This window comes from Sardina pilchardus, chromosome 15, assembly GCF_963854185.1.
Source record: "Sardina pilchardus chromosome 15, fSarPil1.1, whole genome shotgun sequence".
Taxonomy (NCBI): domain Eukaryota; kingdom Metazoa; phylum Chordata; class Actinopteri; order Clupeiformes; family Clupeidae; genus Sardina; species Sardina pilchardus.
In genome coordinates this window covers 7,951,227-7,967,137 of record NC_085008.1, presented here as the reverse complement: position 1 = coordinate 7,967,137, position 15,911 = coordinate 7,951,227, and the positions used below count along the sequence as shown (strand labels likewise).

Genomic DNA, 15,911 nt, shown 5'->3' with positions numbered 1-15,911 from the left:
TTATCCTCTTCTGCATGTAGCTGGTGGGGTGGGGGCTTCAATAGCCATCCAACATGCTCTCCTCCCCCAACCTCTCTCTCTCTCTCTCTTGCTCTCTCTCTCACACTAACAGCTTGTCAGTTCTTTTCCCCTTCATTGTCCCCGGTTTGTTTGTGTCTGACATTTTGTTTCCTCTCTCCTGCTCCCGGTCTCTCTCTCTCCCTCTCTCTCTCTCTTTCTCTCTCTCTCTCTCTCCCTCTCTCTCTCCCTCTCTCTCTCTCTTCTGATGCTGTAATCTGGAGTGTTTAGGGCCTACGTGCGTCCCCGGCGCTAAGCTCCACCCCTCCCCTCTAGCTAATTCAGGAACACAGCGCACAGTTATATAAGGTTCAGGGTCAAGGGGTCACGAGCGTTGTGCCGCGCCGCGCTACACCGCGCTATGCTGCGCTGCACTAAACTGCACTGCGTTTGATAGATAGAGACAGGCACTAGCGAGGGACTGAGCAGGGTGAGAAAGAGAGGCTGAGAGAGAGGGAGAGAGAGAGAAACAAGAGTGTGTGTGAGAGAGAGAGAGAAACAAGAGTGTGTGTGAGTGAGAGAGAGAGAGAAACAAGAGTGTGTGTGAGTGAGAGCAAGAGAGAGTGTGTATGAGAGAGAGAGAGAGAGAGAGAGAGACAAGAGTGTGTGTGAGTGAGAGAGAGAGAGAGAGGAGGGAGAGCCCAGACAGAAACCAGGAAGGAACTGGGGAGGTAGGAGAGGAAGAGGTGTTCCGATGGGGAAGGAAAATATACACACATATAGAGTATGGCAGGAAACGAACGCTTGGTGCACAGACAATGTGTTTGGAAGTATTTATTAAACAGTCCTACAAGTCCTTAGCATTGTCAGGCAGCCCTGTTATTATTTGTGTTTCTGTCAGATCTGCTATTCTCGGACATATCCATGAGCAACAAACAACAAGGCCAGAACACGACAAGCAAATAAAACCTATGAAAAAGTATGAAGATGCAGAGTGGGAGAGAGAGAGAGAGAGGGAGAGATAAAGCATGAAAGGATAAATAAAAGACTGAGGGAGACCAGAGAGAGAGCAAGAAAGTGAGAACAAGAGAGGGACGGAGAAAAAGAGAAAGAAAGAGAGAGAGAAAGCACAGTGAGAGAAAGAGAAAGACTGATTCAGGCAGGATGGGGGTGACAAAGCCCTCTGTCAGCTCGGCCACTGTGCTACTAACCTACTTAGTGTAATCTCTCCTCTCCTCATTTCATAACTGTGCCCAGGGTTACGTCAGTGCCGCACAGCCTTACCCACACACACGCCCCACACCCTACAGTCTATTTTCATCAACATCACTGTTATTGCTTTTATCGGCGTCATTAACCAAATGGGTAGTGACAAGCTCACACATTCGCATATCTTCCTTTGTTGGATTTTTAAATTGTAGGCTACTCTTGAGGAAGGGGATGTGGTTACATCATTTTAAATTTGTTTTCCGAGCTATAACGTCTCCTTACAAAATGTTTTGTGCCTCTCATGGAGGAACTATTTGGTCTATAACAATTGGTTTGTTTTTCTAAAATTGTAATTGTGCTAAAACCCTCACTATATGAGCAATATTTCACTGATGATCTGTCTGCATGTACAGCTAGCCAGCATATGGGGAACTTATGGCAGAAAACGAATGTGTTGAGTGGGTATTTTATTTCCTTTTTTTAAATTATTATTTGTGTTGAGTGGGTTTTTCATTTATTTTGAATGTTGAGCTAATAAATTGCACCAGGCCTAGCAGAAGTTATAAAACAGAATAATTATTCATGACAAATTAACAGCCTAAAATAAACTTGCCAACAAGTGGAAGTTAAATCACTTTTAGTATTTTGATATGTACAAGAAAACCCCCGCCCAAATGTTGTTTTGCGCAACACTACTTTTATTACATAAGCCTATATCTAGTCTAAATGTATGTTGGAGCTTGACATTCGCTACACAGCGTGCTAAATGAACGTACAGACTAGACACTATTTCATTTTGTTTTAAAATGAAGTCCATATTTGTTTTTAAAAGGTAGGTTACATAATAGCCTACAGCTAACTTGTTTTAGTGGAAATTGTAGGCCTATTCACTTCAGTCCACACTTATGTCAAAACTGGTGTGGACTGTTGCCATTTCCTCGTCAGCATTTAAAGCCTATGTTATTGTCTTCGAAATATACCTATCAAATTATTATATCATCAGGAGTCACCGAAAGCCAAAGAGCGTGAAAAGTTCCCACGATGCTGTTTCGGTGACACACTGCCACACTTTCTCATACATGCAAGCGCTTGCGAACCTCCTTAAAGCGCGCGAACGGGGGCGCGCAACTGCCATGGGCACGAGGCGGGCCGGCGAAGCGAGATCATGTGACGGTCCACGCGCCTAATGTAGGTTAGAGCGAAAAGCCAGGGAGAGGTAGAGGGTAAGGAAAGAGAAAGAGGTGGGGAAGAGAAGTGCATTGTTTTATTGCTTGCCGCGAACGATCGCTTGTCGGAGAAGTAGCTCTTCGGATGAAACGGAATTAACATTACAGCCGATCACCAATTTATGTCTCGTCTTTGACACTTGTTTGTGCTATTCGGACAAACGGAAACATATGAGGATTCGTTGTATTTATGTTTATCCGCAGCTCCTTTTTGGAGCTCTAAATATTTTTACTGATATCTATACTTCTCTTCACGATTCACATGCTTTGGAGTCCTATGACTTGCAGATAATAAACCAGCAACATGAGAGGTAAGTTTTAAGAAATAAATACAAATGATGTCAATATTTATTATAATTGTATCAGGTTGTTATTATTCATGTTGTATGCAATTGTTGCAATGTCATAATAACTGTAGCAATTTAAAATAATGTCAAGTGCGCATAAGGTAATTTAGCAATACAGCATGCATAACGTTAACTACTGACGGATTAACGACAGCGCAGCAAAGTGTCAGTCGACCATGAGGTTTGACATTTGTATGTTGGCTTTGTGAAATATTATGGTAAACGAAATCGCCTACATTCATAAAAATATTATATCTGAAACTTTTCGCGGGTTCGTTGGTCTTTGCATAGAAAGATATGGGAGAGTAGCCTACTTGAATCCTGGCGAAATGTTATGATGTAGTTACCGGTCACCACCAGCATGCGAACTTCGTTATGTAAGAGTGACGGAGGAGTGTTTGGTTGTTCTCCCCCCGAAATGATTGCTCTTTGGACAGGTTAATGAGCCTGTTATGTCTGTTTTTGAGACAGACAAGTTAGGCATTTGAAGGCTGGGAACGATTACTTCTGAGTTTTGTCCAATAGGTTGTCAAATCAATGTAAGGATCCCTTGTTTAAACCAAGATTAAATATGATGTTGATTGCAACTGTATGTCATGTCAGCATGGATGTTGTACTCCCCGGATTGCGCAAAAAGGTTTGGGGTGCACTCTTTGCGACTGTGTCAGGTGGTAGCGCTTGCGGCTGCATCGCGTGTGGTGTGCGTGTTGTTGTTTTTCGACAACCCAGCATGGCCGACAGTGTGAGGGAGAGGGAGAGTTACTGTTCCATTGACCTAGTTATGTCATTGAGGCTTGTGTAGCGCCATTGAGGCACCTACAATAGGCATGGAGTTGGGTGAACTTGTGTGGTTTAAATAGTTTTCTAAATCGTAAGAGGCTCATTTTTTAAAAAATATTATTAAAAAGAAGTTTAGTTATTTAAATAAATAAATAAAAACTTTGCAAAAGTATTACTGTAATGCCACGCGGTCTTTTTTTAATGAAAAATAGCGCCTTCAGTGGTGTAATGGCAATATTGCAAATTAGTGATTCAGAAAAGATAGTTCAATGTTTTGATTTTTCTCCCCAGGGGAATTGATTTGCAACTCTTTGAATCACATCTGTTCTAGTCTGAGTTATCCCAGAATGTGTTGGCATTTAGTAGCCTAGACATTTAGGTCCCATAGCAGGAAAGCAGGAATGCATAGCTTTTTTTGCACCAACAGAACACACAATCTTAAAAGATAACCACACTATATAGAAAAAAGGAAGTGAATAAGTACAATGCAAAGTGGAAAAGTGCCTATAGAAGTACATACACATATGTGGCTTAATGGTCTTAAGTTCTCTTTGCGTAGAACAAGCAGACATACAGTACATAATATATGTGAGAAGCACTCTCCTGTTGAATGAACGTGTGTATCCTAAAGACTCTTCCAGACCTCGTGGTTGAGCCAAGTGCATAGACTCGCATGGACCCATGTCAACAGAATGTCTCTCATTGGTTAGAGAGGTGTCAGACATCTGTTGGCATTACAGGAGAATTTTGGCAGGCACCTCCAGGAAATGCCATTCATGTGGTTTGTTTGCATTCTCGCTGTGATAGGCTATGAAGGGTTGATAAGAATCAAGACAGTTGTAGGGACCACTGAAAATTGATAGTTGTTTTTCTGGAATAGGATACAGATTTTCATGGGGGAGTTTGCACAGTGTAATGTGTAACTGCAGATTTAGCTTGTGATAAAACTAATTAATCTGTCACTTTATTTGCCATAATGTCATGACGGCATCAGTGACTAATACTTGTAGAATGGCTGTTAACCAGACACTGGATCTGCTGGTTCAGGGGAGATACTACACGTGTCCAATGTCAGCTATGGTGCCTAATTTTAGAGGCCACTCAGGTAATCAGTGCCTCGTTCCCCTCACCTAGCATCCCTCTCAATCTGCTGGCTCTCAGTCAGCCACTGGAATGACCCAATCCAATCTCCGCTGTGCATTTTTAAAGAGACTCAGATCAGTGTCAGTAGAGGCCCCCTCTAGCTTTACTGGCCGGGCCCCTAGGTAGGTCAATGAGCGAAGCAGAGAGGGAGAGGGAGGGAAGTTATCATTGTCCACAGAAATGTTTAGAAAACAGGTAGCTGATAAAGGAACCAGATGTACCTTGCAAACACGGCATATGAGTTCTGTCGGGCAAAGTGCATGTACGTGGAGCGGTCGTTAAAAAAAAAAGTGAAGAGCAATGCAGAAGGCGGTGTACTGTAATAAGTTAATGCATGCGCATGGGGGGGGGGGGGTGAAAAAAAAACTTGCTCTGGCAGATGTAGGTTGAATATGTTATGCAAATTCAAAGTGCAAAGCTAACAGGACCTTTGGACGTGGTGCAGGTCTGTTTGAACTGGTGAGATAAGAGGCCAAAGTCTCGGCCTGCTGCGGGCCTTTTACTGCTCAGAGCGGGAATCTGCCGATTTGGAGCACTTGACACACTGACTGACTGACACGGACTGAGAGAGCAATCACTCAGGAGTGATAAGAAGCCGCAGATTACCTGTGGCACTACACCAGATAAACATAGTCCCCTAATGAATCCCTCTGTAATTGAGGCTTGCCAGGGGCTGACCAGGGATGGAACACTAAGACATCCTCAGCGCTTAATGAAGGCCTATTTACTCGACTTAGTCTTATTTCTGTTAGGTCTGTGTAATACCTCTGGCAGTAAAACTTCAAGAAGTTTAGCCCTTCCGTGTTTTGCAATCTGAATCTGGAGTTGAGATTCTTAGGGAGTCAATGTAAGGGGAAAAAAAGTGATGTTTATTGGTGTTAACTGCTAATGTCCAAAAAAAAAGGTGGTTTGAGGTGGTTTGCTTTCTAACCACAAGAGAAAGTTCAGCTGCCCGTGTCACTCATCCAGGATAAGCTGGACCGAGCAACCGTTACACAATTTTTAAGACCGCATAGCCTGGACTCTGTGCCACTGTGTTAAAAAAAAGTCTATGTAACTCCTGTTTGGAGCACAGCTGGCAGGTTGAAAGCTTGGAAATCCGCTTCTGTGTTTTCACTGAAGGAGAGATGGTGCCTCTCAAAAAATGCAGGCCTCAGCCGAAGTCATGAGTGTGATATGTTGTAACTCTTTCCCAACCAGCCAGTGCTACTGGCTGCCTCTGGTCGTGCTCAGAGCCGAGTGCTTCGTGTGAGCACTAGATTAAAAATAGTTTTATGAGTTCTGTCGGACAGCTGAAACCGACTACAGTGAAATATTTGGCATGCTGCCTCATGTTGAGACCAAGTGTAATGTACGCTGTCCGTTTAGAATATGCTGTAGACATTTCGAAGGCCCCCTCCCTGTCTTGTTTTTTCCACCGTGGCTCTTATGTAAAAAGCATGCACACACACACACACACACACACACATGAGTGTTCCCTGACATGTCTGTGCACCTCTGCCAAGGGTTTTAACAAACGCTCTTACGGTAATCTCGACTTGTGTTATGCGGTTTTTATCATGGCTGTTTGACCACAGTTTCAACATGGTGGCCCATTAAAATGTTCGTCCTTTGATTTGTGGCTCCACCTTAAGTCCTTCCAAAGAAGAAAGAGGAGCGAGCAACAGTTAGAGAGGGAGGGAGGGAGGGAGGGGAAAAAAAGAAAGAAAGAAAAAATCAGATTAGTGGGCCTCGCGAGGCTGGGGCCCAAGCGCCTCAGTGGGAAAGTGTGTCAGTGGAGCAGCTCGTCCACGTAGCCTGCCGGTGCCGCGCAGCTGAGTGGCATGTGAGTCAGCGAGTGAGAGCCGCCGCCACGCTCCCATCGGCCAATGGGACGGGGGGAGGGGTGGGCAGGGACTAAGATCGTCACTGCGTTGCTAGGGCGACCTCCCCTGAATGAGTATGTTCGTGGAATGCGGCCAGACGGCAGTTATATAACACTGTAAGCGGGGGGAGGCGGGGTTGGGCAAGAGGCGCAGAACGGGGAGGATAAAGAGAGAGGGAGAGAGAAAAAGAGAGGCATTCTTTCCACGGTGCATTTATTTATATATATATGTATATATATATATATATATATATATATATATATATGTGTGTGTGTGTTCTTATTTATTTATTTAATTGCTGTCACTGCTATTTTTTGCAGACCATTGTGTGTGCTTTGAAAAGCCTGCCAGTTCAGATTATGCCTGATGTGCAGAAACGAGGGCCGTGTTAGATAACGCCGCGCGGCCGGCTCGATGGGTGTTGTCAACGCTGTCCCTCTCTTCTCTTCTCTCCGGAGAGTGACGCATTTTGTGCCCCAACGTCTCACTTAGCCTGTTGGTTAGGTGTGAAATGATGTTTGATTAGCTTGAGAGAAGGGAGGCTCAGTCTCTCCCTGCAAATGAGAGAGGTTACCTAACACCCTACGTCACTGCACAAAGCCTGGCTGAGAGAGTGAGAGAGTGAGAGAGATAGAGAGTGAGAGAGAGTGAGAGAGAGAGAGAGAGAGAGAGTGAGAGAGAGAGAAAGAGAGGGAAATGAAAGGACGTGGACGCGCACACACAGACACACACACACACACACGCACACACACACACACACCTGAAAAGACAGTCCAGTTGCTCTGAGAGTATTTTATGTTCATCATTGCAAACCTCTGATGTATGTTTGCTTGTTAACGTTCACATTGACCTCAGAGGGGATGGCAGGGGCAGATGAAACTTCATAACCCCAGGCGAGCGGCTAATGCAATTGACCTGCTATTCCGGGACAGAGCAGGCCCCTGCTACTTAGATAAACACCGTAATGAAAAGAACAGCCTGTTCCACACAGGGAAGGCTCAGATCCTCTCTCTCTGTTACTCTTGTGTACTAATATGTTGCTTTTGTTGAGGTCTTTTTCTCTCTCTTCTGTTTTTCGCCCTCCCTTACTCTCTCTCTCTTCTCCTGTTTCCCCCTCAACAATGACACCATTCTTTCACTATTGTTTGGCGTTTCTCAAACATTTCCCAATGTAACACTTCTGGCAGCCGTGGGCACTAGGACATAAGAGGATGTTGGGTAATAGAGTTCCCCCCACCCACACACACACTAGCACCTGTAATTGTGGAGGTTACATTGAGAAATAGAATAATCATCAGAATGAAGTGGGTCTATTGTCTATAATGAATCCTCCATCCTCCTGTGTGCGTTTTTTTTTTTTTTTTTCGTGGAAAAGCGTGGTGTACTACACACGCCTCTCTCACAATGTTTCCACTGGCACTGTCACATCGAGGACCTCGGGCACAAGAGTGTCCCACTTCACAGCAGATAATTGAATTTCTGCAGGCCAAGGATCGATGCTGCAAGCATGTCATGATCCCTGCAATTGCTGCGTTTTAAGAATTGTTTTTCTGACTCGTCTTTATAATTAAATAGGGTGTCATTGTTATGGTTGTGTTCGGGGAATTTGTGAAAATGCAACCTGGAAAATGGAAAATGGGAATTGATTATTTTTCCTCTTCTTCTTCTCAGCTCAAATTGAAGTGATCCCTTGCAAAATATGCGGGGACAAGTCGTCCGGCATCCACTATGGGGTCATCACCTGCGAAGGCTGCAAAGTAAGCAGAGCTTATTGTACACCTGCATAACGCAATGTGCCTCTTTGGTTTTCATCTCTTCTGTTTAAAGGATTTGTTTTGCAAGCCTCAATTGCGCTAAGCCTTAACAACAACATGTTTGTCCCCCAATACTCTCTCTCTCTCTCTCTCTCTCTTTCTCTCTCTCCCTGTCCCTCTCTCTCTATCTCTCCCCTTGTCTCTCTCTTCTTCCGGGTGTTCCTGCAGGGCTTCTTTCGGCGCAGTCAACAGAATAACGCCATGTACTCCTGCTCACGACAGAGGAATTGCCAGATAGACCGTACCAACCGCAACCGCTGCCAGCACTGCCGCCTGCAGAAGTGCTTGAACCTGGGCATGAGCCGCGACGGTGAGTGAGCGAGTCCTTTTGGCGCACGTCCCAGCACACACTTTGCCTACAGCTAAGGCGTGTTGTGTGCGGTTGTGGGAATTTTCTATAGTAAAATTAACATCTGGGTTCAGGCTTAATGAGTGACTCGAAAAGGTGCGCTCAGTTGAACAGCTTGTTCTCCTTTTGTTTTTTTCGACCTGCAGTTAAGGACAGACATGTTTACCTTAGGTCTGTCTGATTTCCTCTCAATTCAATTAAACTCAATTTGATTCGATTCAAGGAAGTTTTATTGGCCGTTAAGTTCTACAGTGTTGCCAAAGAAAGGGTTGGGTGGTGTACATGCAACATAAATAAGCACACATCAGAAGGGAACAAGAGTAGGATCGTTTAACAGTGTTAGATATCAGAATGTTAACTTCTACAATGTATATTAAAACGACATCTTTTTTTTCTCTCTCTCTCTGTTCTTCCATCCTGTCTTTCCCCCCTCGCAGCGGTCAAGTTCGGCCGCATGTCCAAGAAGCAGCGCGACAGCCTGTACGCCGAGGTGCAGAAGCACCAGCAGTCCCAGGAGCGCAACTCCATGGCGGCCAACGGCAACCTGAACATGGTGGGCTCCCGGGGGCCGGCGGACGAGGGCGGGCTGGGCGACGGCGGCATGGGCCTGGGCAGCAGCCACACCACGCGCACCTACAGCCGCGGCTCCAGCGCCGCGCTCAGCGACCTGGACGACATCACCGACCTGCCCGACAACCTGCTCTTCGACCTGCCCCTCACGCCGGAGGGTGGAGCGACCGGCGGGGGCAGCTACTGCAGCCTGGAGCTGCTGGGCGGCGGGGGCAGCGGGGGCAGCAGCTCTCACAGCTCCTCGCAGAGCTCGCCCGAGCAGAGCGGGCAGGAGTACAGCGACGGGGGCAGCTCCGGAGGAGGAGGAGGGGGCGGACGCGGGGGCAACGGCAACAACTTGCACATCAAGCAGGAGCAGTACCAGCTGCTGCACGACTCCAGCATGTTCACACACTCGCTGCTCAACAACTCGTCTGACGTCTGCTCCATGATGGAAATAGGTGAGGCATGACAAACAAACAAACACACACACACACACACACACACACACACACACTCATTCACCTCTAGTTTAGCTAGTACGCACTGACACACACACACAAGAACACACACACACACACACACACACACACAAAATCATGCTTGTACACACACAGGACAGAGAGAGGTTGTCAGACTGACCCGAAACTGCTGAGATTAATGTGACTTCAAGGTCATATTTGTATTATGACGGCATGCATTTATCTATTATGACTTAGTAGCAGGCAGTTTCAAGTCAGTGAACAGGCCCTTGGCATGGTGTTACCTTGGTAGGGCACAAGCCATTGGCCCTGAGGAGAGACTCTAATCAGGCAACGCTACAGTTGCAGCTTCAGTGTGGGCTTGTTCCTGCCTCTCCAGCTACTGTGGTTGTGAAAGGCATTCAGCCAAATGCCTTTTGACTTTATCCCACGGCTACTGGACTAGTTTATGACAAATGTCAGTAGAGACGCTCTCGTGAACCCAAATAACTCACAAGCTTTGTGTTTAAGCCCTTATGCAAAGGGCGTACTGAGTCACTTCTACTAAAAGTTTATTGCCGTAGAATAGATTGTCATACACTCTTCCAACTCTTGGATCGTTTTATTACAGTTTAGTTACAAACTAGTTTTAACATATCCATGTTCAAGTAGAGTGCTGTATTGTTCATCTTCCCCTTTCTTGTTGTTTTTCTCATAGAACGCATCACCCAAAATGTGGGGAAGTCCCACATGGAGACCAGTCAGTACAGCGCAGAGGAGCTGAAGAAGCTCGCCTGGAACACCTACACCGCAGAGGACACACGCTGCTTCCAGAACAAGGTACCTATATGCCCCACACGCCTTGTTCACTGCACTGCACTGCACACTCCTCAGTGGACTACATTACCCAGCATTCCAGTGTGCTCATAGGTCCCTCTCTCTCTCTCTCTGCCCCTCTAGCCCGTGGAGGTGATGTGGCAGCAATGCGCCATTCACGTCACCAACGCCATCAAGTACGTGGTGGAGTTCGCCAAGCGCATCACTGGATTCATGGACCTCTGCCAGAACGACCAGATCATTCTCCTGAAAGCAGGTCAGTGTCTGGAGATGGTGCTCAGATGGTGCTCAGTGGCCCTGCGCTGGCCTGCATCTGTGTAGGAGTCGGCTGTGATGTGGGGAGGGTGTTGTTTTTCTTGTGGTTTCAGTCATGTTGAGAGATAGTCGTGTGATTACTGTGAGGAGAGAGAAAGTGTGGTTAAGACGTGCTGCTCATGTTCTAACAAACTCTCTTCCTGTTTTCTCCCCCCTCCCTCTATTCTTCTCTCTGCTATCTTTTCTTTCCTCTCTTCATCTCTCTATCTCTCCCCTCAATGGAATTTCTTATTCAGGCTGCCTGGATGTTCTTCTGATTCGCATGTGCCGTGCCTACAACCCTGTCCACAACACACTGCTCTTCGACAGCAAGTTTGCCGGCCCCCAGCTCTTCAAAGCTTTAGGTGCGGCTTCACCCTCCTCCACACAGGCACAAACTTGGCCACCACAAAGTACACACTGACACAAACAAGCACTGAGTCCACCACAGATGTTGTTTTTGCTTTCATGGTGTTTGCTACTGTGGCGAGTGACGCAGGGACAGTGGTAGTAAATGTGGCTTCTTGGGTGCTCCCCTGCAGGCTGTGATGACCTTGTGAACGCCGTGTATGAGCTGGCCAAGGGCTTCAACCGCTTGCAGCTCAGCGACGAGGAGATGGCGCTATTTAGCGCCGCCGTGCTCCTATCCCCAGGTGACTATTCCAAAAATGCACTCTCTCTCTCTCTCTCTCTCTCTCTCTCTCTCTCTCTCTCTCTCTCTCTCTCTCTCTGAGACTCAGCTATTCGAGATAGGCAATGAGATGGAAGATGGCTGACTGTTTTTTCTCTCTCTCTCTCCCCCTCCCTCCCTCCCTCCTTCCTTGGCAGACCGGTTGTGGCTGACAGACACGCAGCAGGTGCAGAAGCTTCAGGAGAAAGTGTACCTGGCACTGCAACACAGTCTGCACAGAAATGGTGCTTCAGAGGAGAAACTGACAAAGGTAGCGTGGAGTTCTCATTTTCCTTTTTGCATTTCATCCTCTCCAAGAAACATTAATATTTTTTGAAAACAAATGCCACACAGCTTGTTCCAGTGATGCAATAGGCTGATCTTTGAACTTTGGCAATGTGTCACAGTTCTTGTGCAGTTGGAGTTTGGTCAGCGGGCAGAGACAAAAGGCCAGTTTTCTGACCCCTGTTTTTAACCCCCTCGTCTTCGTCCCCGTTCAGATGGTGTCCAAGTTGCCCATGATGAAGTCCATCTGCAATCTCCACATCGACAAGCTGGAGTTCTTCCGTCTGCTTCACCCGGAGACCGCCTACAGCTTCCCACCACTCTACCGGGAGGTCTTCTGCAGCGAAATTAACTTCCCCGACTCCACCGAGGGCTAGAGGCCCACACCAGGCACAGAGAGACTGGCAGACACAACAGATATTTAGGGATGGAGACAGAGAGAAGGGGTGGGGGTGGGGGGGGGGGGGTCAGAATAAAGTGGCTGAAAGCAACCAGCAGCTCAACGACAATCCTGCACAGAACACTTTAGGACACACTAACACCCCCCCTCGCCTGACCTCCTGCCCTGAGTCTAACTTGCACTGCGCCATGAGCAGGTCCACGTTACCGTTCTCACCCGATCTAAAGGACATTAGTCGCTGGCTACTGTGCATGCTACCTGATGTTATCTCTCTTTTTTTTTCGTGTACCGGTTAGACTCATTTGGTGTCAGGTTTTTATTGTGCTGAGTCTGGGATCTCAGAGAAGAGTCCCAGGACGACACAGCTCTTGTTTTCTTGTTCCTCATGTTAGTCCAGATCATATTGAATGTACCTTACCGACATGCAGCACAGTACCAGATCATCCCACGGTCTGCTCAGCCAAGCCAGGCAGACGTATAAACACCTGATTGGATTTAACCATGTCCCCTCAGGAGTGCTTACACTCAATGTTTATCTCCTCCTTATGAACAAAACAGTTGAAAGGGACCAAGATCAAACTAAAACCATGCAGTGCAGATGTAACACTTCTTTCTCTTTTTTTGAAAAAAAAAAAAAAAAGCTTTATAGCATGTTAATCACTGTAAGTGACCCAGGGTCCGGACTGTCACACAGGCTGACCCACGTTCTTGCACATGCAACACTAACGAAAGCACTTGCGGTGCTGACCTGAGCGTGTTTCCATGCACAGGCTCACGCACCAGTGTTTTAAACTTTTTTTTTTTTTCTTATTTGTTTTTGTTCGTTTTCAAATGCGATCGATAACCTCAGTCCCACTTCCTTTTCCCTTTCAAATGCCACTTGGACAGTGTGTGCGTGAGAGAAAGTGAGAGAGTAAAATACATATTTTTTTAATGTTGCATTAATTTATAAATACACTCACATTAGTTGAAAATCTTACAGGAAATGAAAAGCATATATATAGAGAGGGATAGATTTATATATAGAGATATATATATCCATATATAGTATACATTGTCAGAATGAGAAGGGTTTAGACAGAGGATAAAATACCAGAACAGTGTGAATGTCCTAACCCACCCCCACCCCATCCCGTTAATCATGGCAGCCAGAACAGAAAAGTGATTGGCATTTTAAAATTTGACAGTAGGTTGATAAAGGTGAATTCCTGAGGCAGATGAAAGACCATTTACTGACTCAAGACCTCCCCCTTATACACACACACATACACACACACACACACACGTACACTTGACTGTCTCCACCACCGACTCTGCCACAGACTTAGCGCTCAGACGAGACCTCTTGGTTGGTTTCACTCGGTCCCTCACCCCGCTCAGGTTTTGCTGCTCATAGGCCCCTCTGGAAGTGTCACCAACTCAGACTCACAGACTAATGCAGGACTTTGGCTGGGGCTCTACCTCGTTGAGACGGAGAGAGAGAGAGAGAGAGAGATGGAGAGAGAGATGAGAGATGGACGGAAGGGTGCAGGGCAGGCTCCAGCTGGAAAAGAGCATTCCGGAGCAGAGAAGCAACTGGAATGTTGGGCCACCCCCCCACCCCCTCCTCCTCCTCCTCCGCAACCCCCCCCAACCACCCCCCACCCAAGAAGTGCCGCAAGAATCCCCAGTCAAGAGAAGACTGTGGGAAAGTGGTGCCCAGACTGTGGCTTAGAAAAAGCAGCGGAGGCAGCCGGACACTTTGAACTTGGGTGATGGGAGAGAGAGAGAGAGACAGACAGACAGAAAAGGAAAACCAGAGGTGAAGAAAAAGAGAAAAAGAAAAAAAAAACAGACAGGCTTTGAGGAGGTGTGCTGTCCTACTCTCTCTCTTCTCACACATGTGTTAATCCTGTGTTTTTGCTTCATGTATGAGAGTGATAATGCGATTCAGGGTCAGCATCGTGTTCATGTTGTATATTCACCTTCCTCTTGTCGCTCAGTCCTTCGACCAGACACACTTTATGGCGCACCTAAGGGTTGACAGAGCCATCAGCTACCCCCCTGAGTTAGGGATTAATATGTTTAGGTAATATATAGATCATATTTTACATAGCTACCAAAGGACAATACGAAGAAACAAATCTATTTTATGCAGATGTATTTTTCCACAGTTTGTTAAAACTCTAGACTAGGAGGGTTTTATCAGATCTTTTTTCTCGTCCACATTGTACAGTGTTTGTAAAAGCCTGGCCTTTTGGCTTACTCGAGTGTTCACAGCCTCCGTGCGTACAAACAGGGAGGTCCTGCAAAAGCTAGCCGCAGATGCATATCTCTGACTGAGAGATTTTGGCGTGGCAGGAAAACACTTTGTAACGACCAGGCCCTCTGAGGGGAATTTCAGATGAACCTTGGGGCCAGATTACAGTACGAAAAAAAAAAAAAAAGCTTTTTCATTGTGTCAACAAAAACTGAAGATAGTGGTTAAACTTGGATTTTTCCTGTTCAGCTCTTTGAAAGTACTGCAGAACGTTTCACGTATTGCACTGCTGGAACAGTGCCCTTCTCCATTACTGTATATGTTTTGTTTTCTTGATGAACTTGATGAGAGTTTATATATTCGTTTTTATTTTCTGGGTGCTCAAGACAGTGTCATAATAATGGGACTGTGCAATAATCAGTCTTTTCAGTCAGTTTCTCCAGAGTACAGCCTCTTGTCCAAATGGAGGCTTCTCTGGCCCATACAAGCACTCCAGCAGGCAAACAGTTAACAGTCATACCAGACAAACCATGTCGACACCAGTCAAGCATTAACTGGCTTCAGTGGATTTGTAAAAGGCCGTGTAGGACTGTATCAGTGTACGTGCTATGAGTGTCCAGAGTTTTAGATTGTCATTGTATGTTGTGAAGTGTAACTTGCAGCCCTGAGAAAAAGAAAAAAAATACAAACTGCCACGTTTTCTTTCCCCTGTCCGTGGATGCAGTTGACAAAAGGTGTGTGCAATTACATTAACACTCGCAGTCACTCAGGGAGATAGCTGGGCTCTCTGTCTGAAAAAGTGTCTTCTTCAGTTAGCCTAGCAAGACACCTTGCACCGAATAGAAGCCCTTAAACCTTGATCACTGTGTACAGTAGATGTTCTCGTGAATGTTAATCACCGAAGTATCAAAGACTTTACCCCTGTCTGATATCAATATAATTGCAGGACGTTTGAGCCTGAAAGCGTAGAAGTTTATAGGATCTAAAACATAAGTATATAAAATATTCATCGCACGTGTAAGAAACACATGCGGTGGGTTTTAATCTCTGAATCTTGTATTGGGTTTTTTTTTGTTGTGATCATTTGTTCCTTCATTTCTGTCATTTTCTGTATTTTTTTTCCTCACCGATGTAGTGTTCTCATTTTGTCTTGGAGAACTATAATTCTATTTTTTTTAAAGATTTTTTTTAAAAAGAAGAGTCTCTTCACTTGGGGTTAAGTTACATCAAGTGCTACAGCTGCCAGAATGCTGACTCTCAGCAGATGTTAGCAGCTAAAGTGCTGGATTTAATTTGTTCCTGTCTTGATCCCCTGTCTGTCATGCTTTCATTTTATTTGAGATTATTAAAATCACATGTAGATTTTAATAAATATAATTTATGACATTAAAAACAAATTATAAGATATTAAAAAACATGTTTTAAATGGTATTGTTGTACAATGGG

The 15,911-nt window shown here is 45.7% G+C and overlaps 1 protein-coding gene across 1 annotated transcript; it reads left to right on the top strand.

Annotated features, from left to right (window-relative positions):
* The first annotated feature begins 2,414 nt into the window (after positions 1 to 2,414).
* On the top strand, positions 2,415 to 15,830 carry rorca (RAR-related orphan receptor C a). The gene is made up of 10 exons (XM_062555841.1): positions 2,415 to 2,743; positions 8,239 to 8,324; positions 8,550 to 8,691; positions 9,168 to 9,740; positions 10,459 to 10,580; positions 10,701 to 10,833; positions 11,129 to 11,236; positions 11,414 to 11,524; positions 11,700 to 11,812; positions 12,042 to 15,830. Exons 1-10 carry the CDS (start codon positions 2,737 to 2,739, stop codon positions 12,201 to 12,203), a joined length of 1,557 nt encoding a protein of 518 aa, XP_062411825.1. The 5' UTR covers positions 2,415 to 2,736; the 3' UTR covers positions 12,204 to 15,830.
* Positions 15,831 to 15,911: the final 81 nt, after the last annotated feature.